Genomic DNA, 15885 nt, shown 5'->3' on the forward strand with positions numbered 1-15885 from the left:
AACTGGATTTGTCCACCAAAAATATGGGGGGGAAATCAATTTTAAAGTGATTTTTCCGCAACTCCCATTTTAAATTGGATTTGTCCACCAAAAATATGGGGCGGAAATCAATTTTAAAGTGATTTTTCCGCAACTCCCATTTTAAATTGGATTTGTCCACCAAAAATATGGGGAGAAAAAATAAAATTTAAACTGATCTTCCCGCAACTCTCATTTAAGCAGGACTTTCCCACCATAAAGGTGTCCCGGCTAAATCCCTTTGGGCCGCTTTGCCCTGGATCTCCTGGCCAAAGCCGGCTGTGGCAGCGCTCCCGCCCGGCCCAGGCCCCGCCGCCCTCAGCGCTCCTGAGGCGGGAACGGCCGCGACCTCCCCAACATGGCGCCGGCCCCTGGCGCCCCCGCGCGGCCCCCGCGCCCTCCCCAACATGGCGCCGACCTCCCGCCTATGGCCGCCCCCGCCGCCCTCGCCCTCCCCAAGATGGCGGCGGCGCGGCGCTATGACGCCATACGTCCCGCTCCCCCCCTCTCGCTGTCCCCGGCCTCCTCCGCCGCCGCCGCCGCCGCCGGTCCCCGCCTCCCGCGCTCGCCACCGCGGCGGCCGAGGGCGACTCGCGCCGCCGCCCCGCTCGCCCCCCGCCCGCCGCCCGCCCTCCGCCCGCCGCGGCCACGCGGCGCGGGCCCGCCGCAGCGCAGCCGCTCTGAGGTGAGCGTCCTACCGCGCAATCTCCTCCAGCCCCGGCGCAGCCGCACCAACGCGGGGCCCCCGCCGCCCGCACCCGCTCCCCCGGCGGCCGCGACCGCCCGGCCGCGCCGGGCCCGCGGGGCCGCCCCGGGGCCGGGGCTGCGCGGGGGGGCCGGGACGGGCGGCGCGGGCAGCGGCCGGGGGAGCGAGGGCCGGGGGGCGGCGGGTGCGGGGCGGCCTCGCAGCTCCGGCCGGGCTCAGCCGGGCCCGGCCGGGCGGGGAAGTTGGGCCGCGGCCTCAGACATTGGCGGGGCTTTCGCTTCGCCCTTTTCCCTGCTCTCCTCGGAGCCCCTTCTTTCCTCCTTTTGGCCCTCATCACCTTTTTCTTTTTTTCTCCCATTATCCCTCCTTTTTTTCCCCCCTTCACCCTCCCTCTTTTTTTTCTTCATCCCCCCTTTTTTTGCCTTCACCCGCTTTTTTTGCCTTCACCCCCACTTTTTTGTTTTCATCCCCATTTTTTTACTCTTCAACCCCCCCTTTTTTCCTTGCAACTCTCCCCTTTTTTTTTCTTTGCCCCCTCTTTTTTTGCCTTCACACCTCCATTTTTCCCTTCATCTCCCCTTTTCCCCCCCCATAATCAATTAGTTTGTGAAAGGCCTCAGAGATAAATGAGTCCAGCCTTGATGAAGTTCCTCTTCCATGCCCCTTTCAACCCCCAATCACCTCTTTTTTTTGCCCCAGAATCACAGAACCAGTTAGAGTGGGAAAGATCTCTGAGCTCCTTGATGAAGTTCCCCTTCATTCTCCCTTTCCCCCCTTTTTTTTCCTGCCATCCCTCTCTTTTCCCCTTTTACCCCTCCCCTTTATTTTTCTTTACATTTTGCACATGTATTATTTTCCTCCCTCTGTGCAGGAGGTTGGGAGCGAGTTGAAACGTGTCAATCCCTCACCTCCCCTCCATTTAATACACCCAAAAAAGAGCTGGAAATTCCCTATAAAAAAGAGGTGTAACTGGCTGTGTATTAAAATACCCAAAAAAGGGCTCTAAAACATCTTTCTCAGGACAGACCTGGCTGTGACTGAGGTGCTCAGGCTCTTTTTAGTGTAAATAATAATTAAGGGACAGAAATAATTCAGCTCAAGACTCTTCCTTCATTTGAGGTTGACAAGTGTAATCTTTCTTGCAGCTAGAGATGATTTTTGTTGCGTGGGGAGATGTTTTCTCTGTTCAAGTTTGGGACCTCTGCTTTATGTTGTTGTTATTTTTTTCTCTCTCATTGAACTGTTATTTCCTGAATTTGGGATTTTTAATCCCTTAGGCAGGGCCTGGCTGTTGTGGTTTTGTTTCTAAGCCTTGCTGGTCTCTGAGCAGGGTTTTAGACCCTCTTCCCACATCCTGAGAGGATTCCCAGTGTGAACTCATCCCTTCTTTTCCTTCATCCACGTCACCATTGCTCCTTTCCAAATCTTGCAGTGAACTTTCATTTCCCAAATGTAGAGGAAATAGGTGAGAGAATTGTTTATCTTTTTAATTGGAATTTTTGTGCTGGTAGTAAAACTGGGAGCAATGTTTTATTTTTTTTTTTCTGTTGAGGGTGAAAGAGGAAGTGCATGATGATGATGATGATGATGATGGTGGTGGTACTTGTGGAAAGCTGAGGATTGTAATAACTGAATTTTCCCGGGTTTTAATCTTGCCCATCCATCCCTGGAAATGTCCAAGGCCAGGCTGGATGGGTCTTGGAGCAGCCTGGGATGGTGGGAAAATGGGATGGGATTTATGGTCCTTTCCAACCCAAACCATCCCATGATTCCCCCAAGTTTCACAGTGCAGAGTTCATTTAACCCCTCTCTTCTTCCTCTGTAGTTTCTTGGAGCGTTTGGTGTTTTGCAGAGTGTCTCAGCAGGTTTTTGTGGAGTTTTGTTGCATCCTGGTTGTTTTCCTCACATCGTTTTTGTGAGGTTTTGTGATGAGCTCTTGTGCACAGGCCATAAACACAGCGAGCTGGCAGCTCTCAGCCTCATCCCCTGCGGCTTTTGTGCAGCTCCTGGAATATTTTAGGTTTTAGGAAACGTGTGTTCTGACAGAGTGGCTTGGCTGGGACAGCAAACCCCCCATTCCAGGAGTTCAGTGAAACCATCCTGGAAAAGCCAGCCCTGCCAGTGAGAGTCCTTGGTGTGGATGGGAGGTTGCACCTCTGTGCTGCTCTGCCAGGAAAATGGGAAATCTGGGGGATTGAGCTCAGGGAAGGGGTGGAATCCCCATCCCTGGGATTGTTCACTTTGCCACCCGAGGCCGTGGTTTGGTGAGCATGGTGGAGCTGAGTTGGTGGTTGAACTGGATGCTCTCAGAGGGCTTTCCCAACTTCACCACTCCATGATTCCATGGAAAGGCCTCTTTGCTCCTGAGGGAGCTTGGCCATCGTGGGGTTTGTCCTGCCATGGATTGTCTGGAGCTCCCTGGGCAGAAGCCCCAGCCTGCTCAGCTGCTCTGATGTCCAGCTGCAGCCCACGGGTGTCCTGGTGTGAAGGATTCTTCACGTGCTGGGATTTCATCACTTTTCTGTCTCTCAGGAGCCTGGATCACCTTTTTCCAGCCTTAAACCAGGCAATTTAACTTCTGGCAAGCTCAGCCCTGGGATATTTCAGCCCTGTAGGGAAAACCAAGGAACCCCAGGAGAGTGGAGGAGCCAGACTGGAACACTAGGGCCACTCTTGGTGTCCACCCCCCTTCTAGGCTGGTCATGTCCAACTTCTGCCACGTGCACACACAAGCTCTGGGAATATTTCCATTGCTTTTCCAAAGGGAGGGAGGTTTCCATGCAGGTTCTCTCTCCTGAAGGGCTTGGGAATTATTATTTTTTATGCATTACCTTTCTCTGATCTGGGAAATTGTCTTCCAGGAAGGCAGCAGGGCACAGTGAGCTCTGCTGTGCTCCTGAATCCCTTTTACCAAGAAAGTTTAATCCACTCTTTTCTACATAAGAACATTTTGTGCTGTCAGTAGGAGTGGTGGGGTTGTGTTGATGATTTTCGGTGCAGGGAGTTCTGTGAAATTCAGCCTTGGACTTTATCTTCCTTGGGCTGCTTCTGAAGTTGATCTGTGGGAAAAAACCACACAGTTCAGATATTTTGTGTTACCCATTACCCAGTGCCCAAGATATTTAATAAAATCATTTTAAACCATTTTTTTGGGGGGGTTTAAAATAACTTCTGCTGCACAGTGGGGATTTTACTGGTACTGCTGAGTGCCCCACTGCCCTCTGGGGAAAGAATCTTTCCCAAAATCTGGCCTAAACCCCCGACACAGCTCTAGCCATTCCCTTGGATGAAGTGGAACCCTTTCCCTGTGTGTGTTTAAAGGAATCCATCCTCTTAGGGTTTGGAATTCAGCTTTTTTTTAGGTCATTTTAATGTTTTCCTACATTCCCACTGTTGGATGCAGATCCACAGCCCTACCCTGATCCATTTCTCACTTATTTTAGTGATTAAATTTGTGTGTCTGCTCTCATGAATCTCTTCATCAGCTCATTTTGCCTGTGAATCCAAACCAGGTAAATAAATCCTGCCAAAATCCCTGTGGTTTCCAAATACTGCAAATTACAGAACTCAGAACATCATTGGTGTCTTTTATCTCTTCAAACCGAAGCTCCCACCAGGAGCCCTCACCACTTCCCAGCCTGTAGGCTGCAGTGGGGTGTGGGAGAAGTTTTAAGGTCCAGAATTGTGCAAGGCTTTGTGCCTGGGATGAGGAGCCTCTCACCTGTCCAGGTGAACCTGGAGCATCCAGCACCTTGCAGCTTTGGGGAAATTCGGATTGTCCTGTGCCCGCTGCAGCAATTGTAGTGGTGTTCAAGATTTGTGACTTCCCCAATCCTGGTCCTTCTACTCCTGCTTTTTTTCCCCAAAAGTGGTGGGGCTGATCCAGTTGCCAGGTGGGCAGTCCCCCTGGGAGGGCTGGCTGGGGTTTGTCCAGTTTCTGGGAAGCCTCAGAGCCTGTTCCCCTTTGGGAAAAGCTCAGCTACAGGCAGGAGCTGTCCCTGTGCTTCACCGGTCCGGGAGGTTTTTCCCAGGTGTTCGGAGCTCAGGCTGCATTCCGGTTTTTTGGGAAGGACTCTGAGGCTGCTCTGGGTTTGTTGAGGATGAGTTGCTTGCCAGACTCCAAGAAGAAGTCCAAGAGGGAATCCCTTGCTCTAGCAGATGGAGCCCAGGGAGCTGCAGGCTGTGTTTGGTGGAGCTCGCAGCCTGTCCTGATCCATGCTGACATTTTGATGTCAGTGAAATTCCACCTTGGTTTTTCCCTCCTGGAATAAAAGATGTAGCTGTACAAAGATCCTTAGGACACTCAGGGTGGCAGGTGGATTCCATCTGAGTAGGACTGGGAATTCCAGTGTCCCCTTCCTGTTTTCCAGCCTTTCTCTGGGACTGTGCTGCTTTTGTCAGGGTGTGGCTTTGTGCTGGAGGATGGCAGCAGGAGTCTCCTTGGTTTAGAGCGTTATTTTTGTTGTTATTTTTGTTTGGCAGATGTGTGAATTGTTTGTGTGCTGCCTGTGGTGCCTATAAATAATAAATGGGTTGCTCAGATCCTGCAGCGACTCGGAGGGAAACTCAACTTTTTCAGTCCTACAAAATTCACCTGCCCTCAAACACAGAAGGAAGACCCATGGAAGTGGGAAAACCCATTTTCACTCACAGACCACGTTTGCTTGTGATCAGTGTGACCAAGGCAGCCAATCCAGAAGTAACTGAGTCCCTCCCACTGTTCATTACATAATCATCTAATTAAAGGAATCAAACAGGGATGACTTGGAAAACTTCGTGCTCTGGGTCAAAGATACTTGCAGAGCCACAGCCCAGAGTGCCCATGTTTTATTTATGCTGAGGAATGCTGTGGAAATGAAGAAGTTTATTCTTGGTGTCAGCCTTTGGAGTCTCCTGCTGCTTCTGCAGCCAGGAAAATCCTTTAACTCCTGATTTCCCTTTGGAAGGAGAAGGGACTCCCAACTGTGCTGCTCCCTTCCATCCCTAGGAGGAGATGGTGGATTCAGAGCTCTTCTTGTGGTTGCTTTGGATGGAAAGTTGGGTTATTTTCAGGTTTATGAATTCTGCATCATGAGCATTCCCATGGATTTAGGGGAAAATCGGTGAATTTGATCCCTTGCTCCAGAAGGAAACGGTGAATTTCCCTGGGAATGATGGCTGGAATACTTCAGCCCTGATAATCAGAAGCATGTGTAGATGGAGGTGGTGGTGGAGAGACCTGAAAGAAGATCTGAAGAGCAAAACGTGGCAGCAAATCAAAATCCACAGTCCGTTTTCAGCAGATGGAGCGTGGGGTTGTGGCAGGAGCTGTGGAAGCCTGGAATTCCCTCAGGATTTGCATACTGTGCTCAAAGCAGGAAAAGCACAGGGTTAGGGTGGGTCAGGGCTGGAATTCCACGATGGCTCAGTTCTGGGTGCTCTTTGTGGGTCTGCAGGGTCCCCTCTGCCCGTGTGGGACCGAGGGGACGGGGGGAGTGCAACACCCGACCTGTTCAGCAGGCTCTGTCCGTGTGGGACCAGCATTTAAACCCAGCTTAGAGGTGCTTTAGACCTGAAAGACTGGCAGACAAATCTCTCTGCTGTAGTTGGGCTGGAAAGGCAATTTTTTTCCTCCTCCAGAAAACACAAATGTTGGTGGTGTGGAATGTGAGGCTGCGAGTGTGAGGTGGGATTTTCTCGTGGGATTTTCTCACGTTGCTGTTGTGTCTGCACAGGGTCAGTTTCCCTTTCTGGGGTCGTGGAGTCATCATGGAATTGTGGAATGGTTTGGGAAGGACCTTAAAGCTCATCTTGTGCCATGGCAGGGACACCTCCCAGTGTCCCAGGCTGCTCCAGCCCCAGTGTCCAGCCTGGCCTGGGACACTGCAGGGATGCAGGGGCAGCCCCAGCTGCTCTGGCAGTTCCAGCCCAGGCAGGAATTCCTCATTGCCCAGATCCCATCCATGCCTGCCCTCTGGCACTGGGAGCCATTCCCTGGCTCCTGTCCCTGCAGGCCTTGTCCCCAGTCCCTCTGCAGCTCTCCTGGAGCCCCTGCAGGCCCTGGAATGTGCTGGAAGCTCTCCCTGGATCCTTCCCTTCTCCAGGTGAGCACCCCCAGCTCTCCCAGCCTGGATCCCTGTGAACTGGAGCAGCTCTGGGGCTTCCTCTGGATTTGCTCCAGCAGCTCCAGATCCTTATGTTCATGAGTTCCCAGGGAGTTTTCTGGGGAGTTTTTCCTCCTCAGGAGCATGTTTTGCAGGGCAGCCAAGCAGGTGCATTCTTGAACCACTTGAACTTCAAGAAGGGGTGGCCAGGCTGCCATTTTGGGTGGAAGTTTGAGAATGAAATGTGGTTAGGACTGTCCTGTCTGTTCTCACCGCCTGCTGCTCTTGAGTTAATGCCATGATCATGAGTTAGTGCCGTGTGAGGGCTGAGTCCTTCGGGTGGTCCATGGTAATTTTGGGCACCACCGCAGAAAAAAGGTACAAAGGGATTAGAGAGTGTCCAAAGGAGGGACACAGGGATGAGTAAGGGCTGGAGGAGCAGCTGAGGGGATGTGGTTTGTCCAGCCTGGAGGAGAGGAGGCTGAGGGGAGACTCACTGGGGGCTGCAGCTTCCTCAGGAGGGGCAGCTCTGCCCTCTGCTCTGTGTGACCAGGGACAGGATCTGAGGGAATGGTGTTAAACTGTGTCAGGGGAAGGTCAGGTTGGATATGAGGAAAGGCTCAGGGGGGCTGGCACTGCCCAGGCTCCCCAGGGAATGGGCACGGCCCCAGAGCTCCAGGAGTGTTTGGACAGCGCTGCCAGGGACAGAGTGGGATGGTTGGGGTGTCCTGTGCAGGATCAGGAGTTGGATTGATGCTCCAACAGAGTGGGATGATTGGGGTGTCCTGTGCAGGATCAGGAGTTGGATTGATGATCCTGTGGGTCCTTTCCAGCTGAGGATATTCCTAGATGGAGCCAAGGCTGGACAGAGCTCGTCCATGCTGGGCCCGTGGTGATCCTTCCCACCCTGGAGCCTCCGCAGCATCTCTGTCCCCACCCTGCTGCTCAAACCTTTCTGTGTCACCCACCGGGGCAGTCCAGCATAACCACTAATCCTCTCTCTCCATAAAAGAGGATTAAAACTGGGAACATTTGCACCTCACAGCAGCCAGGGAGGGCCGGGCTCTGTCTTTTCCAGCAGTAATCCCAAGGGCTGCACCTCTGTGCCGAGCCTGGAATGCTTCAGGCAGCCCCAAAGAGCAGCCTGTGCTTGTTGGGGTGGGAATTTTTACAAGACCACTTGTGCCCAGTAATTAAAAGAGCTGAATTGACTGAAGATGAGTAACTCACTTCACACTGTTAGAATGACTCCTGGCTTCTGTACCTCTGAGGAAAATAGGTTAAAATTGGGATTTCTGTGTGGCTCTTGGAATAAAATGCAAGAGTTCCAAAGCATTACCTCAGAGAATGGCATTTATCATGGCCTGGTTCCTAACCCTGAGGCAGACCACACGTCCTGCAAGAAGATTTTAGGGAGAAAGGTGAGTACTGGTGGGTACTGGTGGGGGGATCACCCCAAATGCTGCCTGTGGAACCTGCAGAGCCTGGGCCAAGCCCGGGATGCTCGATGGGAATTCCATCCCGTGGTGCACGGCTCTGGGTGCGGTTTCACTGCCAGTTTTGGGTTACACTCAGCTGGCACAGCCCAGGGTGTGGTGGTGCCCTTCCCGTGGGTTTCCAAATGGGAAATGTGCCCTTTTCTTCCTGGGAGTCTTCTGGGGAGGGCTGATTCCACTGGGATGTCATCTCTTGGTGCCAAAGCTCGGGAAGAGTCTCCAAGAGGAATCCACCTCATCCTCGTGTTTAGCCCGTGGCTTCCTGCTGGGGTTTGGTGCTAAAGAGATGGAATTGAGTGCAAAAAGGGCCCAATGCAGGTCACCCTGTCCCTGATGTGTCCTGTCGCATCACCCAGTGGCAGCAAGTAGGAGCTATTATCCCAATAAATACCTGTGAGATCCTGTTTGTTTCTTTTCCAGACCTGCCACAGTGAAGGTTTTTCCTGTAGGGGAATTTCTTTGCTCTTTGATGTGAGATGGTGAGAAAGGGAGCACGTTAATAGGAGGAATTTTGGTTTTGTTCGCTAGAATCCGTTTGATTTCAGGGCTTTTCACGCTGAGACCAGGAGCACTGGCATTTTTTTTTTCATGCTAATGAAAGGGATCATTTTACTAATGTTATGCCACAGGAGGACGCTGTGGAACGAGAGCCGGTTCCTGGTGTTGCTCGAGGCACCCTATCTGTGCCAAGCACGTAAATGAGATGTTCACTTCCATCTCGATAGGAAGGGAATAAACTGGAGTGGCTTATCTTGCTTTGTGCCTGCTATCAGCTGTGCTGCTGACAGGAGCCAGCGTCTCCAGTCCTGGGAAGTCCCATCCAAAACCTTGAGCAGCTTCTGGAGGGCAGGTGCTCCACTGGAGAAAAAAAAACAACATTTTTTATTCAGGTTGTGGTGTTGGCTTCAAAATTCTCCTCGTGAACAAGGGGGCATTTTTTTCCTTTCCGTGGAAAATGGGATTTTGGTATTTAAATGAGTGCATTTCCAGCGAGTTGTGGTAATAAGGGAGATATTGATCAAGCTTATCCTGGTGAATGGAGGTGTTTGCTTATCAGACCCGCAGGGGTGATTCCCTCTAGGCACAGTTTTATACAGGAGTTTGTCAAATTCACCCTAAAGAGGAATTAATGAACGATATTTACCCAGTGAGAGATGCCAATGCAACGTGGAAATCATGGAAAGAGCTGCATCTCTGTGGCTGGGAGTCTGGAATCACCTGCTGGGGACACCTGGACCTGCTCTGTGTCCTGTCCCCGTGGAGAAAAGGGCAGGAGAAGGTCTGGGGCTGGCTGGGTGGTGGTAGCTCTGCTGGGTGAAGGGAGTGGGGGCTGTTCCCTGGCTCTCCCAGAAGCTGGTGCTGTTGGAATTGGCTGGCACAGAGCTCCTGGCAGCTCTGATTTCTCCTGGAAGTGCTTTCTTAACCAGCTCTGTCAGGAAATGCCGTGAGGGAGCTCCATGCCCCGGCTGGGAGGTGGATGAGATGCCAGGTTGGCCCAGATGGAGGAGAAGCAGAGCCAGGACAACACCAGGAGTGGCCATTCCTCCTTTTTAAGGGTTGTCCTCTAACCCTGCCCTCAGCTGGAGCAGCTCCTCTAACCCAGACCATCCCAGGAACCACCAAAACCAGATCCTTTCTGGCCTTTCTCACGGAGGGAAGACACAAATCCCTCAAGACTAACGAGGCTGACCACTGATTTCAGTCTCAGCTCCTGGTGAAAATCGTGGAATACATCCCTGGGTTTGTGTTTGTTCCCAGAGGAGGTTGGATCTCTGTGGTTGTGACCATCAAAATGTGATCTGTCAGAAATCTGAGGGTGCTAAACCAGGATGTGCCTGCTCTCCTGAAAAACCACACAGAGGGTCTTGTGCCAGAGCAGGAAAAGCAGGACTGGACAATTTCACAGGTCTAATTCCACTCAAACAGGGTTTGATTTTATTAGTAAATGGCCAGTGATTGATTTCTTGCTAAGATCAGTTTTCACTCAGGAATTAGCCCAGGCTGCCTCTGCAGGGAAATTGGAGTTTATGGAGACACGCAGCCAGAAGTGTGGAGCAGCTTTTTAGAGAGCACATTGCTGAGCACTAAGTGCAGAGGAAATGCTTTTCAACCTGATTGAATCCACCCAGTGTGACCCACTTGAAAAATCTCCCTCACATCACGTCAGCCCAGATCATCACAGGTGCTTTTGATCCCTCCCTGTCACGAGCTGCCAGCGGTGCCCATGGTGCCGTGGCAGGGAGGAGGAAGAGGAGGAGGAGGAGTTGCAGCCACAAACTGTTGAGTGGTCAAATACTGGAATCATCAGCCCAGGGAGGTGGTGGAGTCACCATCCCTGGATGTGTTCAAAAAAAGACTGGATGTGGCACTGGGTGCCATGACCTAGCTGAGCTGTTAGAACATGGGTTGGACTCGATGATCTTAAAGGTCCCTTCCAACCTAGAAATTCTGTGATTCTGTGATTCTGTTGGTAGATCTTGAAATCAGTGGAAGTGGGACCTTCCTTACCCTCCTGGGAGTGAGGAGGCAGCTCAGCAGGTGCAGGTGGCAGGTCCTGGGTGCCACCAGCAGCATTTGGGGAGCTGGAAACTGCTCCAGCCTGGCTCTGTGACGGATGGAGATGGAGCAGCAGTTAGTGAGGAATCACCATGGCTCCCCCCCAGCGAGGGGAAGGGGAACAGCAAACAGTGGCCAGAACCTGATTTAGAGGGTGATTTCCTGCAGAGAAGGAAAGGGGCACCTTCCCCAAGGTCCCTTTCATTGTTGTGGCCTAGGAGGGATCCTCTCATGAGCATGCATGAGAGGACAGAGCAAGCAGGTCTCTCAAATTCTCCATAGAATTCCTTTTTTGCTCCCTTTCAAAATTATTTCAACCACCAAAGAAGCGAGACCCAGCGATTCTTTTTATTTATTGCTGATCTGAGCAGGGTTTCAAATTAATGAGGTGTGGGCTGAGTGGGTAAAAATGGCACCATGATTTAACATTGCAGAGGATAATGCTCATCTCCAGCTTCAGCCTGTCTCAGTCGTGTCTCCTGCAGCATCTGAAGCAAAACCTCTTCAGTGGGAGAAAGGTTTAAAATAATTCCAGGCCCTGCCTGTGTAAGGGGGCTTTTCCATGCTGCTGCTGCTCCTCATGATTTTTTTCTGGTGAGGGATTTTTATTTTGGACTCAGTTTTAGGCACCCATTAAGCTGGATGGTGATGGTAGAGGATGGTGTCTGTGGGTTTTTTATGGATTGAGTTGTGACTTGTCACAGTCACACCACAGAGACCTTCATTTCAATCCACGTGGGTTTAAATTTGGTGTAGAATTTATGGGGTTTGCAGCCAGTTCCTGCTGGTTTCTGGTGGTTTGAGTGGGGCAGCTCTGCTGTTTCCTCCAGTGGTGGTGTCAGCAGCCTCCGCTCAGGGCTGACAGGTCATGAGGGAACCCCTGACACACTCTGAAGCCACTGCACTGTGTGATGAGAGGGACTTTATCCTCATTTTTATAAGCACTTTAAATGACTTCAGAACTCCTTCTGGCTGTCATCCAAGCCTTCTGGACTGAGGAAGAGTCCAGAAATGTCCTTGCAGTCACCACTGTGTCATTAGGCTTTCCCTCCTCCCGAAGCCACCCTGGTTTTGGGGGAATAGCAGGGATCAACATTCCTTTCCTGGAGTGGGGAATGCTCCTCTCGAAAGGATGAAGGGAACAGCTTTCCTTTCATCCCTGTGCCCAGACCCTGCTCAAATCCAGGCCCCACCCTTCAGCTGTGTCACAGGGATGCTTGGCTGGGCCAGCTTGGTGACACCTTCACCTGCCAGTCAAGGTGCTGGCCCACAAAGCCTGGCTGGTGTCAGGAATCCTTTGGGAATAGTTGGAGTATGGGAATGGCTTCCCAAGGTTTCAGCCTTGGTGGCTTTGGGTGTGGGTTGCCTTTGAGTGCAAGGTTTGCTTCCAGTGGTCTCATCAGTTGTCTTGGGCTCTTGTCTCCTGACTTTAAAGTCACTTTGCTCTATCAGTCATATTCTGATCACATTTTTCCATGTTTTTTTTTAAATTTTAATAGTAAGTAAAGCAGCAATGCCCCCTTTCAGGCAAAGCTCAGTGTTTTGGGAAATCTGTTAAGCTGGTCCATGAGGATTGACTTGAGATCTTTTCCCCACCCGTTTTTCTGTGGTGATGGCAGTGTGAGTTTTGTGGAAGAGGTTAGGGCTGATTGTTTCTCCACCAGAAGTTTTCAGTTTGTCTCAGTTTGTACCTCCACATCTCAGTCCCTTCCTCACTGGCACTGTTTGAACTCCTGCTATTTTTGGGTGGTTCTAATATTACAACCCAAGTTGTATACAGGCTTGGACAACAGCAACATCAGACTCCAGCAGCTTTTTTTGGGAGGATTAGGAGTCTGAAGCTGGTTTGGCTTTAGCTGTAGCCTCAGTAGGTTTGGGACAGTCTCACAACAACAATTGTGCTGTCCCTCAGGCTGGAATGTTCCAGCCCTTCCCCAGCACTGCCAATCCCACCACTAACCAAGTCCCCAGGGTCTGTTAAATCCCTTCAGGGATGGGGCCTCCAGCACTTCCCTGTTCCACTGACCACCCCTCTGGAGAAGAAATGTTCCCTAAAATCCCATCTGCACCTCCCCAGCACAACTTGAACCCATTTCCTCTTGTCCTGTGGCTTGGGAGAAGAGACTGACCCCCAGCTGGCTGCAACCTCCTTTTGGTTTGGTCAAAATAACCCTCTTGATGAAATGGCTTGGGTTCCTGTGTCTCAGTGACCCCCATGGCATTCTGTGATCTGTGTCAGGCAGGAGCTGTAATTCCTTGACTGTACTTCCCAGGTCAGAACCTGGTTTTTTTTATTTTCTTATTCCCTGCAGCTGGTCACCTCTTTCTGCTCTTTGCCCTGAGCAGGAACAGATTCTCTTTGGGGAATCTCTTTTTGAGGGTTGAGGTTCTAATTCTCCTGTTTGAAAGTCTCTGAGGGATGTGCCTTTTCTTTTCCACAAACGTACAGCAGGCACGGACTGAAAATATCCCTGCACGTCCCATGCTGGCCCTTCTGCACAGATCTGTGCTCCCAGTGTGTGCTCCAGGGCCCTGCTGACTCTGTATCTGCTGCTTTGCTCAGTGCTTTACCACTGGATGCTGTAATAAATCAGCTTTCTGTGACATTTGTGCTTGGGTTGTGATGGCTTTGCCTCTTTCCAGACTCTGAGTCCAGGTCCGGGCTCCTCCTGACCAGAAAGATTGGGAGGGGAAGGGTCTGGAGAGGGTCCAGGGGCTGAGGGAGCTGGGAAGGGTCTGGAGAACCAGGAGGGGCTGAGGGAGCTGGGAAGGGTCTGGAGCTCCAGAAGGGGCTGAGGGAGCTGGGAAGGGTCTGGAGAACCAGGAGGGGCTGAGGGAGCTGGGAAGGGAATGGAGAACCAGGAGGGGCTGAGGGAGCTGGGAAGGGAATGGAGAACCAGGAGGGGCTGAGGGAGCTGGGCAGGGGCTGAGCCTGGAGCAAAGGAGGCTCAGGGGGACCTTGTGGCTCTGCACAAGTCCCTGCCAGGAGGGGACAGCCAGGGGGGTCGGGCTGTGCTCCAGGGAACAGGGACAGGAGCAGAGGGAACGGCCTCAGGCTGGGCCAGGGGAGCTCAGGGTGGAATCAACAGGAATTTCCCCGTGGAAAGGGGGTCAGGCCTTGCCAGGGGCTGCCCAAGGAGATGGTGACTCACTGTCCCTGGGGGTGTCCAAGGAAGGACTGGATGTGGCACTTGGTGCTCTGCTCTGGGGTGGGGACATAGGTTGGACTCGATGATCTCAGAGGTCTTTTCCATCCTCAGTGCTCCTGGGATTCTCTACTGGCATCCTCGTTTGTGTCCTGAGCTATTGAGGTCAGAGGAGACTTTGTGTCACCCTCAGGCCCTTCCCTGAAAAGTGGAACTTGACATGGCAAACCCAAGTCCCAGCTTTGACCCTTCCATGTGTGTGTGAGGGACAATCTCAGGGCCACAGGGTCCTTGGGGACCTTCCCTCCAGCAGAGATGATGATGTCTGGGGGCTGCGTTCTGTTTGGAAGTGTGGATTTTTCCAAACTCTTTAACCTAGAGTTCCTCTCCTGGCTCTTGGCAGAGTTATTTCCCTCTTGTAGATGCCCCTGAGGGAGGTGATCTCTGTCCCTCCTGCTCGGCTTTTTGTCACGGCTTTCTGTCACGGCTTTCTGTCCCTCTCTGGCAGTGACTCTTGATGGAAGACCACGGAGTGAGCCAGGCAGAGCACATGGCTACCATCGAGGCGCACGCCGTGGCCCAGCAGGTGCAGCAGGTGCACGTGGCCACCTACACGGAGCACAGCATGCTGAGCGCCGACGAGGACTCGCCCTCCTCGCCCGAGGACACCTCCTACGACGACTCCGACATCCTCAACTCCACGGCGGCCGACGAGGTCACTGCTCACCTGGCTGCTGCAGGTAAAGCTGGGGGCTGCTCCATCACCATCACCACCATCACCACCACCATCGCCATCACCATCATCATCGTCACCTCCTGGTGATGCTTGTAGAGTAAAATGAGGGAATGATTGGCATCTGGCTCTGTTGGTTTAGAATGCTGAACAGTTCTTTTATTAAACTGTATTATATTATACTATAACACATTGAAGAGATGCTATCCTATACTAAATTACATGCTAGAGAAAACTTGTGACTGTCTCCAGACAGCCAGGACACAGCTTTGAGTGATTGGCCAAGGAAACAAAACAATCCTCAGCAGAGCCCAATCAAGAGCTCCCCTCAGGTAAACAATCTTCCTAACACATTCCACATGTGCAAAACAACTGGAGTAGCAAGTGGAGATAAGAATTATTTTCTCTTCTTCTCTCTGTGCTTCTCCAGGAAAACACCTGGGAGAGAGAATTATTTCTCTCTCTCTGCTCAGTGCTACAATGCTTGAGTGGCTGTTGGAGCCCTGGCTGCTGAGAACTTTAGATTGTCTGTGCTGACAGACCCTGACCCCCAAGAGAACACTGCACTTGACCTGAGGTCGTAGGAAAAACTTCCAAAATGGAATGACAAAACTGAAATGATGAGTGTGTAGTTGTCTGGGTTTGGAAAGCCAGCTGTCTGCTGAGGAAGGCAGGAGCCTCCCCTGAAATGGAAAATGCAAACCCCCTCCCCATTAATTGTTATAAATTTAAAATTAAGGGGGGCTCAAGCAAAGATAAGGGAATAGGAATAACAGTTCTATATTAGGGAAATTAAAAGTACAAATGCAATGGTACAAGAAAGAAACCAACCCAGTGCCAGAGTGAGAGCAGGAGCTGAGCCCTGTGGGTCAGGGTGGTGGCACAGTCCCATCCCAGGGGGCTCAGGGTGGTGGCACAGCCCCATCCCAGGGTGGGGGCACAGTCCCATCCCAGGGGGCTCAGGGTGGTGGCACAGTGCCATCCCAGGGGGTCTCAGCCCTCCTGCAGTGCCAGCTGTGGTTCTGCTGGAGCAGGGATCCTGCACAAGGGGGGAGTTTTCCTCTGGAGCTCCCGTGGAGGAGGCAGCTGTTCCTCTGGGAATGCAGTGGAAAAGCCTGTCCTGGGGCCTCAAATTATACCCAGGGAG

The 15885-nt window shown here is 52.0% G+C and overlaps 1 protein-coding gene across 3 annotated transcripts in view; it reads left to right on the plus strand.

Annotated features, from left to right (window-relative positions):
- The first annotated feature begins 551 nt into the window (after window positions 1-551).
- Window positions 552-15885, plus strand: part of NRF1 (nuclear respiratory factor 1) — a 63333-nt gene continuing 47999 nt past the window's right edge. Inside the window, exons 1-2 of one of the 3 annotated variants that reach the window (XM_050986245.1) lie at window positions 552-703; window positions 14514-14745. In XM_050986245.1, the coding sequence (XP_050842202.1) occupies window positions 14523-14745 (223 nt within the window). In that variant the 5' untranslated portion in view covers window positions 552-703; window positions 14514-14522. Of the gene's footprint in view, window positions 704-6904; window positions 8229-14513; window positions 14746-15885 lie in introns of those variants that run through there. The other 2 variants (XM_050986236.1, XM_050986239.1) reach the window with 2 other exon arrangements.

Source organism: Serinus canaria, chromosome 1A, assembly GCF_022539315.1.
Source record: "Serinus canaria isolate serCan28SL12 chromosome 1A, serCan2020, whole genome shotgun sequence".
Lineage (NCBI taxonomy): Eukaryota > Metazoa > Chordata > Aves > Passeriformes > Fringillidae > Serinus > Serinus canaria.